This window comes from Acomys minous (genome assembly GCF_964271855.1).
Source record: "Acomys minous genome assembly, chromosome: 6".
In the NCBI taxonomy this organism is placed as follows: domain Eukaryota; kingdom Metazoa; phylum Chordata; class Mammalia; order Rodentia; family Muridae; genus Acomys; species Acomys minous.
The window spans coordinates 90,789,287-90,809,295 of record NC_140487.1 but is presented as its reverse complement, the minus strand read 5'-3'; the positions used below and the strand labels follow the sequence as shown (position 1 = coordinate 90,809,295).

The 20,009-nt window shown below is 46.2% G+C and overlaps 1 protein-coding gene across 6 annotated transcripts in view; it reads right to left on the bottom strand.

Annotated features, from left to right (window-relative positions):
• Window positions 1–20,009, bottom strand: part of LOC311600411 (BEN domain-containing protein 5) — a 1,156,253-nt gene that overhangs the window by 98,180 nt on the left and 1,038,064 nt on the right. For all 6 annotated transcript variants that reach the window (XM_084787055.1, XM_084787054.1, XM_084787050.1 and 3 more), the window contains one exon: window positions 12,315–12,429. In XM_084787055.1, the coding sequence (XP_084643181.1) occupies window positions 12,315–12,429 (115 nt within the window). The remainder of the gene's footprint in view (window positions 1–12,314; window positions 12,430–20,009) is intronic.

Genomic DNA, 20,009 nt, shown 5'->3' with positions numbered 1-20,009 from the left:
TCCTAGAAAGAGGTCACCTGAGATTTAAGCCACTCCCTCCTGGGCCTCCCTGCCAGTTAATAGAGTTTTGTTCCCACTACATTGATCCCCTGGTCTGGACGCACTAGTATACAGAGAGTAGAAGGTTACCCAAATGGAGGACTCTCTCTGCACAGGAAAGCGGAAATCACCATCCATGGTAGGGTGAGACTTTTTGTTGGTTCTGCTGTTTTGGCTGACCAAGTTCAACCTTGATGGAATCGTTACATTGGTCACTCTTTGGGGCCTTACTGGTGGAATGGGCTCTGTTTACATCTCCTCAGGAAAAGCTCGTGCAAGAACATGAACATGAAGGGCATGGCTTCCGAGTCTCCTCTCTCCTGTTTCCTGCTTGGAAGCAGAACATACTGGACTCTAGGGACTTCCCAGCATTGCAACTTAACATATCCCCAGGGCTAATCACCACCTGTAAGAACCCTTATTGTATTTATTTGTAATGATATAAATGTATATGTAAAAAAAAAAAAGAAGAAAATAATAAAATTTTAAAAAGAACCCACAATTCTATCAAATCCTATCCTTACACTCAGAGACAGGGAGGGTGAGGCCAAGAGTGAAGACAGGATTTGCCAAGGTCATGGGCAATGTGATAGTAGGATTGAAAGTTTATTGCAGGATCAAGGTGATTTTTTTTTCCTCCATAAGGACACTAATAATGGGTTTACCCCTTTTTTATTTTAAATCCTGAAGGGTGACACTTTCCCAAGGAGATGACTGGCCTTGAAGCAAGGAATTAGTTATTACAATTTCTTGGGTGACATGGGGCAGAAGAAGCATGAGGAAGGAGACCTTCATGTCTCTCCCATGTGGGAGTTGCCACGGCCCTCACATACCTGTTTTAAGGACCTGGAATCCAAATATGGACATAGGATCCATGCTGCTTAGGAAAAGATCAGCTTATCTGCCCATTACTTTTGTGATGTGACTTTCCCTGGACAGAAAAATGATGATTTTTTCTCTCTTTAGAGGGTTGCTGTGAGGACCAAGTGGCACTGTGCATGTGGGTGCTGCAGAGACCACCTAGGTTGAGGATGTGTTACACACCTGGGGTGTATGTGTATGAGGTATGTGTTACACTTCTTATCCTGTGCCTGTCTGTAAACCAGGCAAGGTAAGCATGGATAAGGCTTACACGCTAATCGCAGAAAGGAGACACTCCATAAAATGGCTGATAAAGCTCTCATTGAGTCTCAAGGCTTAGTAAGCCTGGACTGCTCATTAGCCCCCATTGTCGTCTTAGCTGGTGCCTCTATGTGGTGCAGGGACATGCTGCCGAGTATGTGGAACAAGGGGAACACTCCTCCATTGCCGGTGGGGGTGCACACTTATACAACCATTGTGGAAATCAATCTGGAGGTTTCTTAGAAAATTGGAAATAGATCTACCTCAAGACCTTGCTATACCACTCCACCCAAAAGATGCTCCACCATACCACAAGGACACTTGCTCAACTATGTTCATTGCAGCCTTATTTGTAATAGCCAGAGACTGGAAACAACCTAGATGCCCCTCAACTGAAGAGCAGATAAAGAAAACATGGTACATTTACACAATGGAATACTATGCAGCTATTAAAACAAGGAAATCGTAAAATTTGTAAGCAAATGGATGGAACTAGAAAAGAACATCCTGAGCTAGGTAACCCAGACCCAGAAAGACATGCATGGTATGGTATGTACTCACTTATATATGGTACATATAGTACATATAGTCCAATGCTACAATCCACAGACCCAAAGACGCTAAAGAAAGCCCAAGAGAAGATGGCTGAATCTCACTCAGAACAGGAAATACAATAAGCATCTGAAGTAGACGGAGGGAGAGAACTGGGTGGGAGATGGGTTGGGGAGGATAATGGGAGTGGGGATCAGGTGGGCAGAGAGAGCAGGAGGGTGGGTGAGGCAAAGAACTGGGAGAAAGGACAGAAATCCATGGGGGGGTCTTTTCTGGGACAGGGGAGGCCCCTGGGAGTCTATGGGGGTGACCCTAACTGAGACTCAAAGCAACAGGTGTTAATGAGAATAAAGTCGGCACCTCTGGTAGCCAGGTGGGACTTCCAGGAGAGGGAGGAGGACACCAACCCACACATTAAACCTTTGGCCCAAATGTCTCTTGTCTATGAAAAGCATAGGGACAAAGATGGAGCCGACATTGAGAGAATGGCAAACCAGTGACTGGCCCCAGCTTGAGACCCACCCTATGGGAGAGGGCAGTCACTATTAATGATACTCTGCTATGCTCGCAGACAGGAGTCTAGCATACCTGTCTTCTGAGAGGCTTCATTTGGCAGCTGATGGAGAGATATGCAGAGACCCAAGGCCAAGCCATGGGCCAAGCTTGGGGAGTGCTGTGCAAGAGTGGGAAAAAGGATAGAGAGGAAGGGTCAAGGACATCACAAGAAAACCTACAGAGTAATCTAACCTGGGCCGATTGGGGCTCATGAAGACTGACCCACCAACCAAAGAGCTTGCATGGACAGAGCCTAGACTTCCTATACATATGTAGCAAATGTGCAGCTTGGTCATCTGTTGGCTCAGTTTATTAACAATTAAACTTTATTATACAACCCAACTAGCATATACAAGAAGGAAAAAAAGGTTAAAGGGACAGAAGATTAAAACCTCCTGGAATCCGTTCGGCAGGACGGGTCCTTAGGTGTCTCCGTCCCACGAGCTGGTCCGGTCCTTTCCTCTCTCCTGAGCCTTCTTCCTCTCTCCTCCTACCTCTTCCCAGTCATATGCAAAGGGCGGTCCCTTCTCCCTTCGAGGGTCAATTAGGAAAACAATAGCCACGGTGGGGTTCCTAGGTAGGCTTCCTGAATTCCAAGCCCAGGAAGGCTCCAAACAGTCTCTCACAAGGTATTCATGGTGTGCCTCAAGGGTAAAGCCCGCCAAGACTGCTTCCACCTGAGACAAAGCTTAATCTTTCCTATACCTCACCCTTCTCTCTAAAAAATTAAGAACTATATACACATATATACATATATACATATATACATACTCATCAGGAATCAAGAACATAACAAAGTCCTTTTATGTTTGTTAACCTAAGGGAAAGTATACCACTATCCTACCAAAGAGAGTCCTTTTCTTTTATGAGAAATTGTAATTATTAATCTACTAAAGCTTTTAGTAACACTGTGGCTATCTAGTCTTCAATCCCATCAGAGACCCAAGAAGGAAAATCTATCTAATAAAGGAAGTGCTGGCAGGCAACTTCCAAGTTGCAGGGTACAGAGAGAGTAGACTGTTTGGATAGTCACTAGTTGGGTTGTATAATAAAGTTTAATTGTTAATAAACTGAGCCAACAGTCATCATGTGGGTTCCCTAACATCAGGAGTAGGAGCTACCCACCACAGGGTCACTTTTCCCTTGGCTGAGCTGCCTTGTCACTCCCAGGCGGGCGGGAAAGGATTGCTTAGTCCTGCAATGACTTGAGATATCAGGGTGAATTGGAACCAACTGCAGGCATCCGCTTCTCTGGAAGGAAGCAGAGGGGCAAGGGGAGGAGAGGTGGGGGACGTGGGACATGGGACGTGGGACTGGAAGGAGAGGAGGGAAGGGGCTGTTATCAGGATGTAAAGTGGTTAAATAAATAAATACATAAATGGAGGAAGAAAAAAACTTGCTATCATCTCCAACTTTGAAATGTGATTCGGCGGCTTGTAGGACAGAGAGAGGAGTCTGCTTCCACAGACATCCAGCCATCTGGCCCTTTCTGAGGAACTTGGCTGGGAAGCTCATTTGAATAATTGGTTTTGGTGGTGTGCACTTCTGGGCTAGACACCCGATTACACCAAGGGCCCAAGTGTCCTTTCAGCCTCCGTAATATCATCATTTAGGTTATATAAAGCAGGAGAGTCTCTGGGACGTAAGGATCTGTCTCTCCTTGGCCATTGTTCAGGCTGTATCTGAGGTATGTGACTGTTATGACCTTCAACGTGTTACCTACTTTCTCTATGACCTGATCGCTTTTCCTGAGGAAGGAACTTAAACTCCTACTCTGTCTCTGCCACAGGCTTCTCAAAAGGCTCTACAAAAAGACGGGAGGGTTGTGACTCGGCCAAAGAAATGCAAGGCGATGGATTTAGGTAAAGAGGTAGGTGAAGGAGCATCCAATGCTAGATAGACAAGTGCATATGGGCTGTCAGAAGTGTGGGCCCCAGAATGAGGCTGTGATAGACCCTTCCCAGTCCTATTCCACTAATTAGACCAGTGTGCTAGAGAGAGTTCCATAATTGTACCTCAGTTTCCTCATCTGTCAATAGGAAATAATGGTGCAGTTGTGCTAATGGTTAAATGAAACAATAAATGCAAAGTCCTGGGAACAGTGCCAGGTCCGGAAGAAGTAAGACATGCCAGTTATCACCACTATCACCATTGTCATCATCATTCAGTTCTAGACGCCATGCCTCAAGGCGAACAGTGGCAAACATCTGCCATGTGTTTGGAGGAAAGCCGGAAAGGCAGGGTGTGAGATTCTATGCAAGTTGAAAGGCCCTGAGGACTTCAGCCTACAGAGCAGGAGCTGACATTGGTGGGAAAGGGGGAAAAGGAAACACACACACACACACACACACACACACACACACACACACACACACCTCACACACATCTTCAAAAACTTAATGGCTGCTGTAGATAGTAACGTGGACCAGAGTGAGTCACCAAATAGTGACCTTGAACAGGAAGTCCTCTCTAACAGGCAGAAGGAGCGCCAGCTCTGGTGATGCCTTGGAATGTGGGCAGTCACTGTGCCTGAGCTTCTATGGTCAGGAGGACACGTCAGCAGCCCTCAAAGATGCTGGTGAGGGGCCCCTGCCCTGGGCAAGGCACTGCACCAGATGTTTGTCGGTGATGCTATGAAACAGGAAAGGGAGAGAAAGAAGACCTGGCAGGTTTCTCAGCCAGCCTGCTATAGAACATTGTCTCCATCTCTAGCTCAATGGAAACAGTGAAGTTTTGATACTGACACAGAATGAATAGAACATGAACATTATTTTGCACTTTATACATTTGATTTTACCTTCCATTTGACTTTGGACAGCTTAGAATGTCCTTCATTCCTCCTCTAGATTGTGTGTGTGTGTGTGTGTGTGTGTGTCTGTGTGTGTGTCTGTGTGTGTGTGTGTGTGTGTGTGTGTGTGTGTGTGTGTGTCTGTGTGTGTGTGTGTGTGTTAGAAATACTTCCCTGGCATTTCTGCCTCACTGCTGTATTTACTGCTGTTTTGTTCTTCTCCATAGCACCCTATTGTGACTCCTTTCTGAAGAAGTTCTAAGAATGGAGGAGGGTGGCAAGGAGAGTGTGCAACTCCCTCAGTCTGCGTGCAAAACCTTGTACTCTGTAACTCACCGAGAATTGCTTACTGATCTTAAGAGCACCCATTCTTAACATTTTTTACCTGTATGTATGCGAGCATACATGAGGTTTTTTTTGCACCATAAGTGGGCAGGAGCCTATAGTGGTCATAAAGAACTCAAGTGTCGGATTCCTTAGAATTGGAGTTACAGATGGTTGTAAGTCCACCATGGGTGAGTGCTGTGAACCAAATCCAGGTCCTCTCTGTAAGAGCAGTAAAGGCTCTTAACTGCTGAGTGCTCTCTCTCTCTCTCTCTCTCTCTCTCTCTCTCTCTCTCTCTCTCTCTCTCTCTCTGGGCCCCTCGTTCTTTAAACTCGGAATCAGAAGGAAGCTCTCTAGCTTAAAGAGACAGTATAGCAGCACAAGGTCAGAACTGAAGGGCTTTTCTCCTGGGTACACTAATGTGGGTGACCTTTTGTGCCAGGGAACCTAGGATAGGCTTTTTAGCACCTCTGTGCCTCACTCCACTTCTCTGCTTAAAGTGGGGATGTCAAATCAACTCCCTCCCAGGGCTTTTGTCAGAACTGAATGAGAAAACACCTAGGATGCACACTTAGTAGGTACTTTCCCTCTTATAAACACCAGGCTTCTTATTAGCAAGGGCTGTATCTGGCTAGTGCCTTCTGCTTTCTCAAGCACGGGGCACTAACACCCAGCAAGCCCCCAGCAAATGTAGCTGAGACTGAATTTACTGCACGGAAGCATCTTTGCTACAGTAGGATTGCCAGGGCCGAAAGGCATACTGACCCCAAGTCTCTGCAGCTCCTATAGCATCTACTTCTCCTGCAGGGTCTGTAGTGCTGGGCCATAAAGCGGAATCATTTCCGCACCACTCAGAGAGGTCTGTTCTACCCCCACCCTCCACACGCCTAAGAATCACTGAGGTCTTCAGAAGATGAGAAATTTCACAGCATCCTGCTATCTTTTGGGTAACTGCGTATTTTATGATGACTAATAGGCAATTACTATGGTAATATTGCAATTCAGCATGTGTGAGGTTTGGGAAATGAGAAATTATGGGTAACTACTTTGGACTCATTTCTATGGTAACAAAAAGTAATTGTCATTAAATACCAGTTATACTGAGGCTGTACCTGGTAATTATAGATTTTTATGCCCAGAAACATAAATAAAACCAATAAATTTATTCCAAGGTCTATGACTGTTTACTTATACGTGGCTCTATGGAATACACAATGACAAACACCTAATTAAGAAATGCAAACCCAACAAAGAATTTCATATTGTCATATGGAGATGGAAAGTCTGTTTTTCAGAGGCAAGGCATTACCAGTGCTCAGGAAACACAGTGGGGTGCAGGGGTGGGTAGGGCTGCCTTTTTCTGCAGAGGAAGCTATGGGAATGGAGGAGGGCTCGGTCACCATGCCAAGCCCTGTGTTCTGTTAGTCGCTGAGAACTGCTTACTGATTCTAAGCAGATCTGCCTATGGCCCCCCACCTCAACGGCCTGACAGCCACTTGCAGCTCCTTGGCTCTGTGATGCTGGAAGCTACAATTTCTATCCCTCAAAACATGAGTTACCAGATACCCTTGGAAATCTTTGAAAACATCAACATTGCAAAATCAGTAGCCATGCTGGGTCTTTGTTTTATTTATTTTTTTAATGTGGTAAAATACAATATAACATAAAATTTACCATATTAATCAGGGGACCTGTGAGGCTTAATGGCGTTAAACACCCTTATATTATGTTGCCATCAGCACTATCACCTGTCCCTGAAACTGTAGACCTGTTAACCCCTGCACAGCGGCTTCCCCTTCTCCCCTTCCCATGCTCCAGGCAACCATCACGGTGCTTTCAACTGGAGCGACTACTTCAAGTACCACATATAAGTAGGATCACAGTATTGGTCTTCTTGTGGCTGGTTTACTTCACTTGGCATCACTATTCCCCAGGTTCATTCCTAGGGATGGGCATGCTTCTCCCAGTACAGCCTTTCCCCAGAGCATCTACTAGGTAATGAGAGCAGTCTTTTTACTACATTTAGTTCTTTCTAGACGTCTGGAGGGAAACCGAGGCTTGGAGTGAAATTTCTGTTGTCCAAGGACAACAAGCCCTGGAGGCTGAGGGAAGGAAACTGCCTATGCTCTGCTTCCACCTAAGGCTGGTAAAAGACTTAGAGGCCCAGATGCAAGCCTGGAGCCTTGCCAGTGGCTCTTCACCTTCTTAGGCTCAGTCTCTCATTTTCTCTAATGGATGTAATAAAAACTGACTTCCCTTTCTCCAATTGTTGTTCTGACCAAGTGTGGTGTTTAACTGCCTTTTAAAGCGCGGGGGCTCGACAAAGTAACAAAGCGGTGCCTGAGAATCCAGGATCTGTTAAGTCCTAACAGCAACTCAGCCTGTTAGGCTACACGAGCATTCGTGTCATAACAGGATGAGATTAAACAGATGGGGTCAGAGGCTGACAGTATCTGGCCCGAGTTACTCTACTGGGGATTTTAGTTTTGTGTTGCAGCACCATTGCTACATTACCACTGCTTGGTTTATTTGTTCATTCAGAAAATGGAGATAAAGGGCCCGTTCTGTGTTAGCCGCCATGACAGGCTTGACAGGGAGCAAAGCAGACAAAGTCCTGACAATTGGTTTACAGTGTGAAAGTGGAGACAACATTAGACAAAGTCACATTTATACATGATTGCGAATCAGTGCGGGACAATGCGAGGTGCTATGAGAGAATGCAGTGGGGAGCCCACCGACTATTGTTGGTGCTGGGAAGGCCTTCCTGCGAATTAGCTTGAGACCTAACACCTGCATGGGGAGAGGGAACATGGAATTGAAGTGTTGCGAGCAAGGTAGAGTGCATGCTTTCTTATGTTTCTATTATACACAATAAGGGTTAGGTATTGTCATATCATCTAATACAACAATTGTAAGAGCTGTTGTAGAATACACTGTGGTTACTGAATACCGTGATATAAACTTTAATATAGGCCACATATACTCTTAGCCCAGCCCTAGTCATCTGGGACCATACACAGTAATCTAGCTAGTAGACTCTGCTGCTCTTTAACATAATGAATATTCCCAGAATAGTATAGCAACCATCTGCTGCTATTATGTTCTAGGGTAAAGTATGTGTGCATATCTCTCTCTCTCTCTCTCTCTCTCTCTCTCTCTCTCTCTCTCTCTCTCTCTCTCTCTCCTTCTCTCTCAAAGCTCAAGCTGCCCTCAAACTCACTGTATACCAAAGATGACCTTGAATTTCTGACTTTCCTGACTCCACGTTGTTAGTGCTAGGATTATAGGCATGTGCCACTATGTCTGGTTTTATGTGGTGATGGGCACTGAACCCAGGGATCTGTGAGTGCTAGGCAATGAATCTACCAGCTAAGGCACACCCCCAGGTTATATATTAACCCTCTCTACTTGACTATTAGTACCATAGTGTAGGTGTTATGCTATTAAATATATAAGCTGAGCTGATAAAACTAAGAGAATAGACTTTTTTTCTATATTAGATCACATGCTTGCTTAATGTGGAAGGAGGGTAAGGAGAACCGATTTTTATTTAGAACTTACAATGTGTCCAGTAGTGTGCTTTAAGAATATTATCTCCAAAAGGCCTCATAACTCTTTCATTTCCCATGACAAATGATGAGAGAGAGAGAGAGAGAGAGAGAGAGAGAGAGAGAGAGAGAGAGAGAGAGAGAGAGAGAGAGAGAGAGAGAGAGAGAGAGAGAGAGAGAGAGAGAGAGAGAGAGAGAACGGCCCCTGCACTGGGCACAGATTGGAGGGAGACTCTTTAGCTTCTTCAGGGCATCGCACATCCAGAGGGAGATGTTGAGAGAATGAAAGCCAAAAGGGCATGAGAAGGGAGCAGAGACATGGCTGCCTGTGTTCTGCCCTGTGTCTGTGATCTCACCAGTACCCTGTGAAATCTGGGTTTGTTTATTGCTCTATAGTTCTAAGGGCCAGCCTACCTCTCTCGCTCCCTCCCTCACAACCAGCCCTGCTCTGTGAAGCTAGTTTGACTGGCTTTTTATATTTCTGAGCAGAAAAAAACCCTAGCAGAGCCCTCCCTTCAGAGCGGTGAGGATTAAATGAAATATGTGTGAGGGTTTGACAGACCACTGAGTCAGCAAGCAGACTTCTTGGGATGGCATTTACCAGAATGTTTCATAAACCTAACACAGGTGACAGACTGTACGGACCACTGCACTTACCTTTCAGAAACACCGAGGTCTCTATTTCTCTTTTGGGACTGCTTGTATTCATGACCACATGCCACATCCCAAAGAGTCTTATTGTAAAAAAACTGGGTTTAACTGCACTGAGGTTAGCATTTCCTAAACTCATTTGATTGATTTTCCTGCAACATACCTTAGATGGCCACACCAAACCCAAGAAATAGTGTTACAGAGAGAGCGAGGGCGTGGGAGAGACTGGCTCAGGGACCTCTAGGGCACCTTGAGACCAGAAATTTTGAGTCTTTATTCTTCTTTCTCCCATTCCAAAGCTATAGGAATGAGTTCTCGTGATCAACAGGCTCCTTTCTTGCTCCCCAGATATGTTTTAATAACACAATTTAATGCTGTGGCTAGACTTTTTGCAACTCTCATAATGAGAAAGAATTTATATTTTCTCACCAGGAAAATATCGGGAGTTGAAACTTCACCGTGAAACCATTTCTGAGGGTTGGAGCTTCCTGCCCTTAGCTATCTGGACCTTGAAGATGTATAGAAAGCATCTAATCCCCCCTCCCACTCCCTGGCCATCTGAAGCCAAGAGAAAAGAGCCATGTTGACCAAGGTCATGGACCTATTTCTAGCTAACCATCCCCTGGACAGCAGATGATGACATAAATAGGCATGTTAGAGTGGCAGAATTGACCTCTCTCTGACCACTGCAGCTTTTGTAATTAAACAGGAATGTTAACATAAATCAAATGGTCTTTCCACCACTATCATCACTAACCGCGCACTCTGTCTGGGGATGGTACACTGGGATTATGCTCGGGCCTGCAACAAGCCATAAAACCTGCAGATGCTAATGAGCCATCACTCCAGCCAATTAAGAGAAGAAGCAAAATTGACTTTAATGAAAGCTTCATGCATCCCATGGGTCTCTCTCAGACCCAGGGGTGCCAGAGAGCCCCTCTGGACCCAATTTTCATGGTTTTAGAGAGTAGCAAAGCAGCCCCGTGTAAAATGGGCCTAACTGATTGTGGGGAGATCTTCTATCTGAATGCAGCCGAGGGTCTTGGGGGAAAGTACCATCCATTTTCTCTCTTCATCACTAAAGCCATCCCTTTCATTCATTTACATTCATCAAACACTTGTTCAGCTAATGGCTACTGCTGGACATTGAGGACCCACAGTCTGTCCTATCTTCTGGTGACCTGAAGTCTGGTGAGGCTTATGAATACCCTTCAAAGCAGTAGTAATGAGTCCTCATGATCGATTGGCTTCTTATTCCTATCTCAATAACCAGGCCTGTGGGAACCCAGAAGGGAGTTGCCATTTCTTTGGAGGAACTTGGGGGGATGATTTCTAGAAGACGGATGCAAGATGAGTTGCCGAGAGAGCTGCTGAGTGAATCAGGGATAAGACAGTTCTGTAGGAACCAGGCCCGACTGGGCTGCCTGCCTGTCTTGCTGTTTCATGTCCTTTTTCTAGCAGCTTCCACGTCTGTGTTTATCTTGGTCAGCTAGTCGTGTTTACTGCTCTGAGAACGCGCCCCTCCCTTCCTCGAGACTTTTCCTCCTGTGTGCAATCACCTCTTGAGGGATTTCACCTGGGAGGAGGATTCCTGTTTGGCTGCCTATGAGAAGGCTCTTTGGAACCCTGGAGATGAAGAATAAACTGCTGCCATGGCTGCTGCTGCAGCTGCTGCTCTCTTAGCATGAAGGACCCGCTGTGTCATTGTGTGTGTGTGTGTGTGTGCATGAGTTAAATCCGCAGCCCCTCACCCTCGACTCGGTACTGCAGTGGCACGGGCGCCACACAGTTCTACAAAGAGGGGCCTGTCATGGAGGGAAAGGACGGAGAGCCAACATAAGCATCTAGGGCAACAGGCTTTGCTAGGAGAAGTTAGAGGAATATCTGAGAAGGATGAGAGCGAGGCAGACTAAAGTCAGTGCATAACGAGGCACCAGCTCACACAAAGCCTTACGCACAAAACAAGGGAGGTTGGCTGTTGTCTTGAGGTTTGTGGACCTGCTCGAAGCTAAAGTCGTACCATTTGGGCAGTGAAGTCAGACAGTCAATTATCTATGGCTATGTGGCTTTGAGCAAGTCAGTTGCCTCAGCTGTGAAATAAGGGTAATAAGACTGTCTATCCCTGAGGACTCAATGTTCTTTTGGCAAATGATCCCCTGGGCAGTGGAACTTTAGGCTGTAAATGATGATTCTACGACAGGAGAAAGAACAAGATATGGCACATGAGTGGGAGTGTGGAATGTCCACATGAGCCAAGCTGCTATTCTCCTGCATTAATGACCTTCAGGGAGAAACACAGTAATGTACCAGGGAGCATGGCAACCACCATCTGAGAGTCTGCGAAGCACATTCCTCGCCGTAGTTCCTTCTGATACAACCACCCTGCTGGGGAATTACTGTCTCTTACACAAGAGAAATTGGGCATCAAAGAGGAAGAGTGAATCCCTCGAGGTCATGGAGGAAGTAGGTGCTAAAATTCAGATTAGTTCTGCTGGCTCTAAGTTCAGCAGTCTGCTCAGAAGACTCCAGCAAGTGACTTTGGGTAGTTGTCTAAAAATAGCCAAGGACATTAGCTGCACTCAGGAGGTGGAGCAAAATTTCCTGTAATTTTTAAACTTCCTCTAATGGTTAGCCTGGAAAGTCTTTCTCCAAAGTTTATTACTTGGTTTTTTTCTTGTTTCCATACCTCCATCCTGTGACTTCCGGCTTCCAAACATTGTCCCCCATCCCTCACCTGTAGTTGCCCAAGAAGACTCCGTCAGGGTTGAGCATTGGTGCAATCTTGAAGACCAGGTGTTCTCGTAGGACACGGGCAATTGGATGCTGACTTACGAGGAAGTCAATGATCCCTGGGAAGAGAGAGACACACACCTGAGTTAGACGCTAAGTGTTTCAAGGAGGCGGGCAGGGGGAGATTTTTCTTAGTCCAAAAAATGACAAGATGGAGAGTAACTTTTGGCCTCTGTCATCAGCTATATGTGATTACAGATATATGTCTAGGTGGTTCCCAATGGATTGCCAAATGTATCTTTGTTTTTTAAAAAATGGGGGGGGGGATCTCAAGACATATTACTAAGGCCTAGAGGCAAACAGAAAAAGCACTTCATGCAGAAAGGGTTTCCAAGCCTTTGAGCTGAATCTTGTGGGTGGAGGGGGAGGGGGACTAGCTAACAGCAACGAGCTCTGGAGGGTGCTCTCATCACATAACCACAGGGTTGTGCCTTCTTTAAGCGTCCCCTCTAGTAGGCTTCTGGTGATGGTCTACATCTATCCACAGCAGAGGTTCGGGACATAAACAGCTCTCAGCCTTGTCCCTCCCCTCTGTCCTATGTGTCCATTTCTTCATTGGAGAGCTGAGCATAATAGTCAAAAAAAGTGCTGCAACATTTCAGGAAATTGGTGTTATGCCATTAAGTGACAGGAGCCTCCCAAATGCAGAGGGGATTTGTCCCCTGCTGGGTGAGAGGGAGCCTCCGAAGTGGGCCCTTACAGGTCTTGACAGACAGGCATGAGGCAGACAGCAGGGTAACTAAGAACAATTCATGTGCACAGCAGTAGACACTTAGCTCTTGGAATGATAAATCGCTTCAGAGCTCCTTCCAAAGCTGCTGTGACCAGCAAGGGACATCTTGGGCTTTTCATTATCCCAGGCTGAGAGTCCATGGGCAGCCGAGGGCCAGTTGGACATCATTTACTTCTCGACCGACGCGGCAGTGGACCAGATGCCCTAATTTATTTGTTGGTCCTCATATTAGAGTTGCAGTTTGCCAATAAACAGGCAGGGTAATGATGCCAGGCGCCCTTGTTAGGAGCTAATAATTGCTTAATCTGTCCGCTAATTGACCCTGGCTCCCAGGGCAGCCCTCCATCAAGGAGCCAGCCGGCACTCAGGGCTGGGCTCTGCTGCCTCAGAGAATGGCTTCTGGAAATGGAGGCACTCACCTCCTTCACAGATGAGCAGATTAATTGGGCTGCCAATTAGGCACCTAATAAAAGAATGAGAGAAACCCACGCCAGACAGGCTAGGGCCATCCAGAGCTCACATTCCCAGGTGGACTTGGAGCAATGAAAAGGTGAATTTTAGACTTAGCACTCAGCTCTAAGTTAGAGTCAACTGAACAAGAACCCTTCCCACCCACCCTTCCTTCTATCTCCCACACCCCTGCTAACTTCACACATGTCAGGAATCAAACTCAGGTCCTTGTGCTTGCAAGGCAAGCAGTGCCTGATCCATCTCCTTAGACCTCAACTGCCAACTGGTCTTCTTATATGAGGAGAAAGAATCATCTGAGATGCCTCCCTCCCCCCCCCCCTCTCTGTGTGTGTGTGTGTGTGTGTGTGTCTGTGTCTGTGTGTGTGTGTGTCTGTGTTTATAGTTTGGTAAGATGATTTCTAGAAGAGGGAAAGCTAAGTTGCCTGGAGGTTTGAAGAGGCAAATTAGGACTGGAGAGTTTCTGGGTAGAGGGCCAGCTCGTGAAGAGAAGGTAGCAGCGAGATGAAGCATGAGAGAAAGCGAGCATGGAGAGGCAGTGCTATGCCTGGACACAGTCAAAAGCACTGCATGGACGGAGGGAACAGAGGAATCCAGGGGACAGAACAGACTTGGAATTTATATTTGACTTTTAGCTGACTATTGGCCATAAGTGTTGAGAGCTTGCTCTGACCAGGTTTCTCACTTCAACAGAAGGATGCTATTTAATCTGTCAAGTTGGGGGGGGGGGAGCAGGAGAGTGCCTCCACCTTGCTGAGAGAGGCCCAGTGACAGCAGACTTAGCCATGATTTTGCCATGTCCTTTTATTTAAGCAGATATCATTAAGATTGGGTAAAGTAGGACATCAAGAAGGCAAGGAAGAGAGAGGAAGTGGCCAAAGATCTAAAATTAAAGTGAAGTGCGGACAGTCTCGCCTGGCACCAGTCTCCAGCTGTCCAGGATGAGCTTTCCCAGACCAACCTTATATCCAAGCAAACCTTATCTTCATCATCCCTATTTCTCCCAGAATGCTTGGCTCAGGACTGGGCCATAGTAGGTGCTTAAGAAATGCCTAGGGATGGGACTGAAGAGATAGCTCAGCAGTTAAGGGCACATGTTGCTCTTTCAGAGAAGCCGAGTTTGGTTCCCAGCACCAACATCAAGTGGCTCATACCCTGCCTGCAATTGCTAGGGGCATTTGATGCCTCTGGCTTCTGTGGGGCACCTTTACTCACGTGCACACACCCACACAGATACATAGAGGTACATAGAATTTTAAATAATAAAACTAAATATTCATTAAGGAAAAAGAGAAAAAGAATAGCAATTGATGGACCAGTCCTGACAAAGCCTAAGACTAGTTGCGCTGCCCAGCCGTTCACTCTGCAAACTGGGCATTCTAAGCTGAATCCGGTGTTCTTGCAGCAGAGCCATGCGCAGTAAGACAGCAAGTCCTTACTTAGTGGTCCAGGTCCTAGTGAGAGACCCATGCAAACCTCTTGACTCAACCAAGGTTAGTGAGGGAAGAGGTGAGAAGGGGCCTTGAAGAAAAGGCCAGCAAGACGGCTGAGGCAGATGAAGGGCTCCAGGAAGGTGAAGGAATGCTTACACCAAGGTTCGGTGGCAAGAAAGAAGATGGCCTCCGTGGCAACACATGGTTCCTCACCTGGGCCTTCACTTCAGGGTTAAATGTGCAGATGGAAATTGGAATCTCCAGGTTTGAGTCCTCCCTGGGAGCCACTCACTTGCTCTGTGGCCTTACTCTCTCCACTCCTCAGTTTCCCTAGCAGTTAAAAATGAGAGGGTAAAGCCGGGCGTGGTGGCACACTCTGCAGTCCCAGCACTCAGGGAGGCAGAGGCAGGCAGATCTCTCTGAGTTCGGAGCCAGCCTGGTGTACAAAGCAAGTCGAGGACAGACAAGCTAAGGCTACACAGAGAATCCCTGTCTGAAAAGCGAGAGAGAGCGGGAGAAATAATTATTATGTGTTACCACAAAGATTATGAGTTGATACAAACCAAGTGCCTGGCATGGAATAAGCCTGTATAAGTGTTGTTTTAATCATGGCTTTCAATAATTTACCTATAGGTAAATCTATATTTACACATATACATGAACATCACTAGACAATCACTGTAGGATTTAAAGCTGGGAACATTCAGGTCAATATCTTATTCTTGGCTTTGGAAAGCACCCCGAGCTACAATGTGCCAGGGGGAAAGAATAACAGTGGGTGAGGCTTTAGGATCCAGTTGGTAGATATGCAGACATGGTTCATACATATAAAGCACCTGGCAGTGAAGAGACGTGATCTGACCTGTTGCTGACCAACAAGGGCCCTGGAGAGACCAAAGCCTAAAGCATCAAGAGGATGCAGCCAATGATGGAAAGGTGATGCTATCAAGAGGATTTGAACTCTGATCAAATCACTAAACCCTGCCGGAAATGACTGAGATTAAGCCAAAAGTCCAAAAGAATGTGGCCTCAAAATAGAAGCTGAGTCTAGAAGAATAAGGAAAACTGCCTTTCCTGAGCCTGTGAGCTTGAGGGATGGAGGCCTAAGTGTGCTGTATCTGCCTTCCTTCCAGGCCAAATGCTCTGGGAAAGGGCTGATCTGTTCAGTCTGTCATATTCTCAGGGCTAGTGTCTGGCACAGCAATGGTGCTCACTAGACAAACGCGAAATGAGTGAAGTCAGACCCACAGTGACGACTGTGCACTCAGTATTTGGACTAACTTGCAATACTTCTGGCACCATTTTACAGGTAGGGAAACAAAGTCACCCATAGGGGCCCGATGGAATCTAGGCCTAGTTGTGCTGGCTTCAATGCAGTGCTTTTTCTCTTAGGGCAAGACAGAAAGAACCAGAGAGTGCTCGCATGTGTTTTTAGAGAATGATTTACACCCATGGGCATGATTTCTCCTCCAGAGAGATTTGTGTAAGGTTCTCTGCTCAGAGGCAGCATCCCAGAGTATGAAGTGACCAGACCAAAGCAAGGCAGCAAAGGCATCTGCTGGGCACAACAGCAGCCGCTCTAGACTTTCCCTGACTGTGTTAAACCCATTGTCCTCAAATGATGGAATCAGAGGGCTCACAGAATTTGATTCTTCTGCCTCCACGCTAGGCTTTGCCCACTTCACAGATGTAAAGTGAAAAGCTCCTTTTCACTTGTAATGTAAGGCTAATTGGGCCATAGACAAATCCAGAGTCAGCTTTCTCCAACCATGCTGCCTTCAGAAAGTCTAAACTTTGCCATCCCTAACACCACCCCTTCCAGATACCTGTGATGACAGAACTCCACTGTACTCCCCGAAGCAGATGCACTAACGGCTCGGCAGTGACAACGCTGGTCCCAGCCAGATGGAGACAACCAGGCGTCTCAGGCCTGTTTCCTGCTCAAGGTCACTGAGCCAGTGAATAGAGAACAGAGGATCCCGGCCACTGTCCCTCCAGGCCTCAGACCTGCACTTCCCCAGAGCCAGGTGGGCTAGGGAAAGGGACCAAGCCTCGGACTCTTGACTACTGAAAAGAAATCTGCTGTGCCCTATGGGGCTTGACTCGGGGTGTCCCCATGGAATGCAAACCATAAATAGGCAGAAAACCAGGGGTAATGGTGCCTGCCTTGTGCTGCCTCAAGGAAAGATGAATTACTGGATGTCTCAAGGGACAGACACTGAAGTAGAGAAAGATGGAGAGATAAACAGGGAGATGGATTCCACGGTCGTGAATGAGTGCTGTTACCTCAAGTAAGCCTCCTTACTTCTCCGAATCCCTACCTAAAAAAGTGGATATCAACTGTTGGGGGTGTCAGAACTGTGTGTTCTTCCAGTACAAGACTTGAGTTTCTAGCATTTCTCAGCTCCAAGTGGAACAGGAGAGCCTGGGGATCTGGCCAGACCCAAGGTCAAATGCCTTCTATGTTACTTGCTGGCTGTGTGACCTTGAGCTTTCTCTTTCTGAATTCAGTTTTAGCAACGCAGAGCCAACCCAGCCTTTGTTCCTCAGAACAGGGCCAGATAATGAATAAGATAATCCTGTCTTACAGATGTGGAAAGTATCTATTGGAGTACCAGATCATGCTTGAGTGGAAAAGACAAATGCACACAAATCACACAACATCTCGGCGTAGTAAAGGTCTTTTATTGACGATGCTAATTTTCAGATCTTCAATGTAAGCAGAAAGCAGAGGGCTCGAGGGAGTGAGTTATAGAGGTCCATGGCGGGGCACTTAAATAAAGCACAGGAGGTGTTTGCAAAGTATCAAGAAGTGGCCTCCAAAGCAGAGGGAATAGTGGGGACAAGGGAAAGGTGAGAGAAGACTGCCCCTCTGCCATTAACCTGTGTGGGACTGCATTGTTATAAAGCTGAGATCAGAGAGCCTGGCAAGAGCCAGATCATGCCATACCAGGGAGGCTGGAGCTTATCCTGAGAAAGCAGTGAGCAGGCATTCACGAATTCTACCAAGGAGCAGCCATGTATCTGAAAGCCTCCAGGAAGGCAAATAATCCTCAGGTTAGCACTGTGCACAGTCCCTGGTCAGGAAACAGGGGCAGCCCCCTGAGAGCCTCATCTGCAAAATGGGATGGTGACTTTCTGTACTGCTCACAGACGTGGTGGGCACAGGTGTTTGACTTCCCAGAGACGAAGATCTTGACAGCAAGACTCACTGCCTTTTTGCAAGCAAGGGCAAAGCTGTTACATTCAGTCAGCTTGGGGAACAGATCTGCTGCCAAGTTTAGTAACTGACAGATGGTTTTGAGTAAAGGGGTAGGCAGACGGACCCAGGAGAGCCTGGGAAAGGTTACTTCAAGGACAGTGCTGGGGGCCCCCCTGAAGTGAGAACGTGAAGGAGTCAGCTATAGTGACTAGGGCCCAGTCATGCAACAGCACTCTGAGCCAGTACACACATTCTCTCTCTCTCTCTCTCTCTCTCTCTCTCTCTCTCTCTCTCTCTCTCTCTCTCTCTCTCTCTCTCTCTCTGAGACTTGGTCTCATCAGCTGAAAAAGAGAAGAATACAATCATACCTAAAGAGCATGGGAAGAATGTGACCAGGAAGATGAAACCCATATTCATATGCACACTGCTTGAGAGTCTGCAAAGTAGATTACTACTTCATTTTCTCAGGCTCCCATAGGGATGGAGGTGGCATCTGTCAAGTGCCTGCTATGTGCTAGGCATAAGACTAGGTGTTGTGTTTACATTTATCTCCTGTCAGCTTCCTAATGCCTTCCTGCATAGTTCTTTTAGCCTCATCTTCTTACACTTAAGGGAACTGATGTGATGCTGCAAGGAGGTGGTCCAGCCAGTATTTGACCTCAGGGTTGTCTGATTCCAAATCTCTGTGTGCTTTTTGCCACATCACGCTGTCCTTGAGCTGTATAACCTTCAGGAGCTTTCTTGAACCCCCTCTAACCACCTGGCCATCTTCAGATAAAAACAAGACAAGTTATTTCTCCCAATTTCAGTTTTCTCATATGTCAAAACATAGCTAATATTAGCCTCTGTGACAGCAAATTAATATAATTAAAATAAACTACAATTAACATATTTATAGTACCTAGAATAGTATTTAGAACATGTGCAATTTTTACGTGGTAGGTACAAGTGAAGCTGGGCATGGTGGCTACTCCAGAGGCTTAGGCTAAAGGATTCCAGGTTGGAGGCCTGAGTTCCCTACCACTTGAGTGAGTTCAAGGCCAGTCCAAACAACTTAAAGAGGCCATGTCTCAGACTGAAACTTTCTTTTAAAGGTCTAGGGCTGTAGCTAGGTGGTAGAGTATTTGCCTAGCATGCATAAGGCCCTGAGTTCAATCCCCAGTACTTTTTGGTTTTTCAAGACAGTGTTTCTCTGTGTAGCCTTGTCTGTCCTGGACTTGCTTTGAAGACCAGGCTGGCCTTGAACTCACAGTGATCCACCTGCCTTTGCCTCTAGCGTTCTGGAATTACAGGCATGCACCACGATGCCCAGCTTTTTCAGTCCCCAGTTATTTGAGGAAAAGAAAAAAATATTGGCAAGAATGTGAGACAGTAAGGCTAGTAACATTGTAAAGTTGAATAGTACTAAGAAAAACTTTGGGGAGACCTAGTAAAGCTGAGGATGTACATAGCTTATGACCCAGCAATTATGTATGCATGTTGTTCATCCTAGGTAAGAATTTATATGTACATACTGGTGATGCAGATGAAACATTTGTCCACATACACATTATTGAGTAAGAAAGTATGAAATAGCATTGCTTTTAAAAAATAAATATCATAAACCACTTAATTATTCGTCATCAGGAGAATAATAAGTAATTTGAGTCACAGACAGACATGGAATATCATACACCGAGGAAAAGCATGCAAACTGGAAGACTACTCACCCACGTGGATAACAAGTGGAAAGCAAGCCCCGGTGTATATAGAATGCTGGCATTTGTGCAAAGTTCAAGAACAGAAAAAACTAAAACATACATG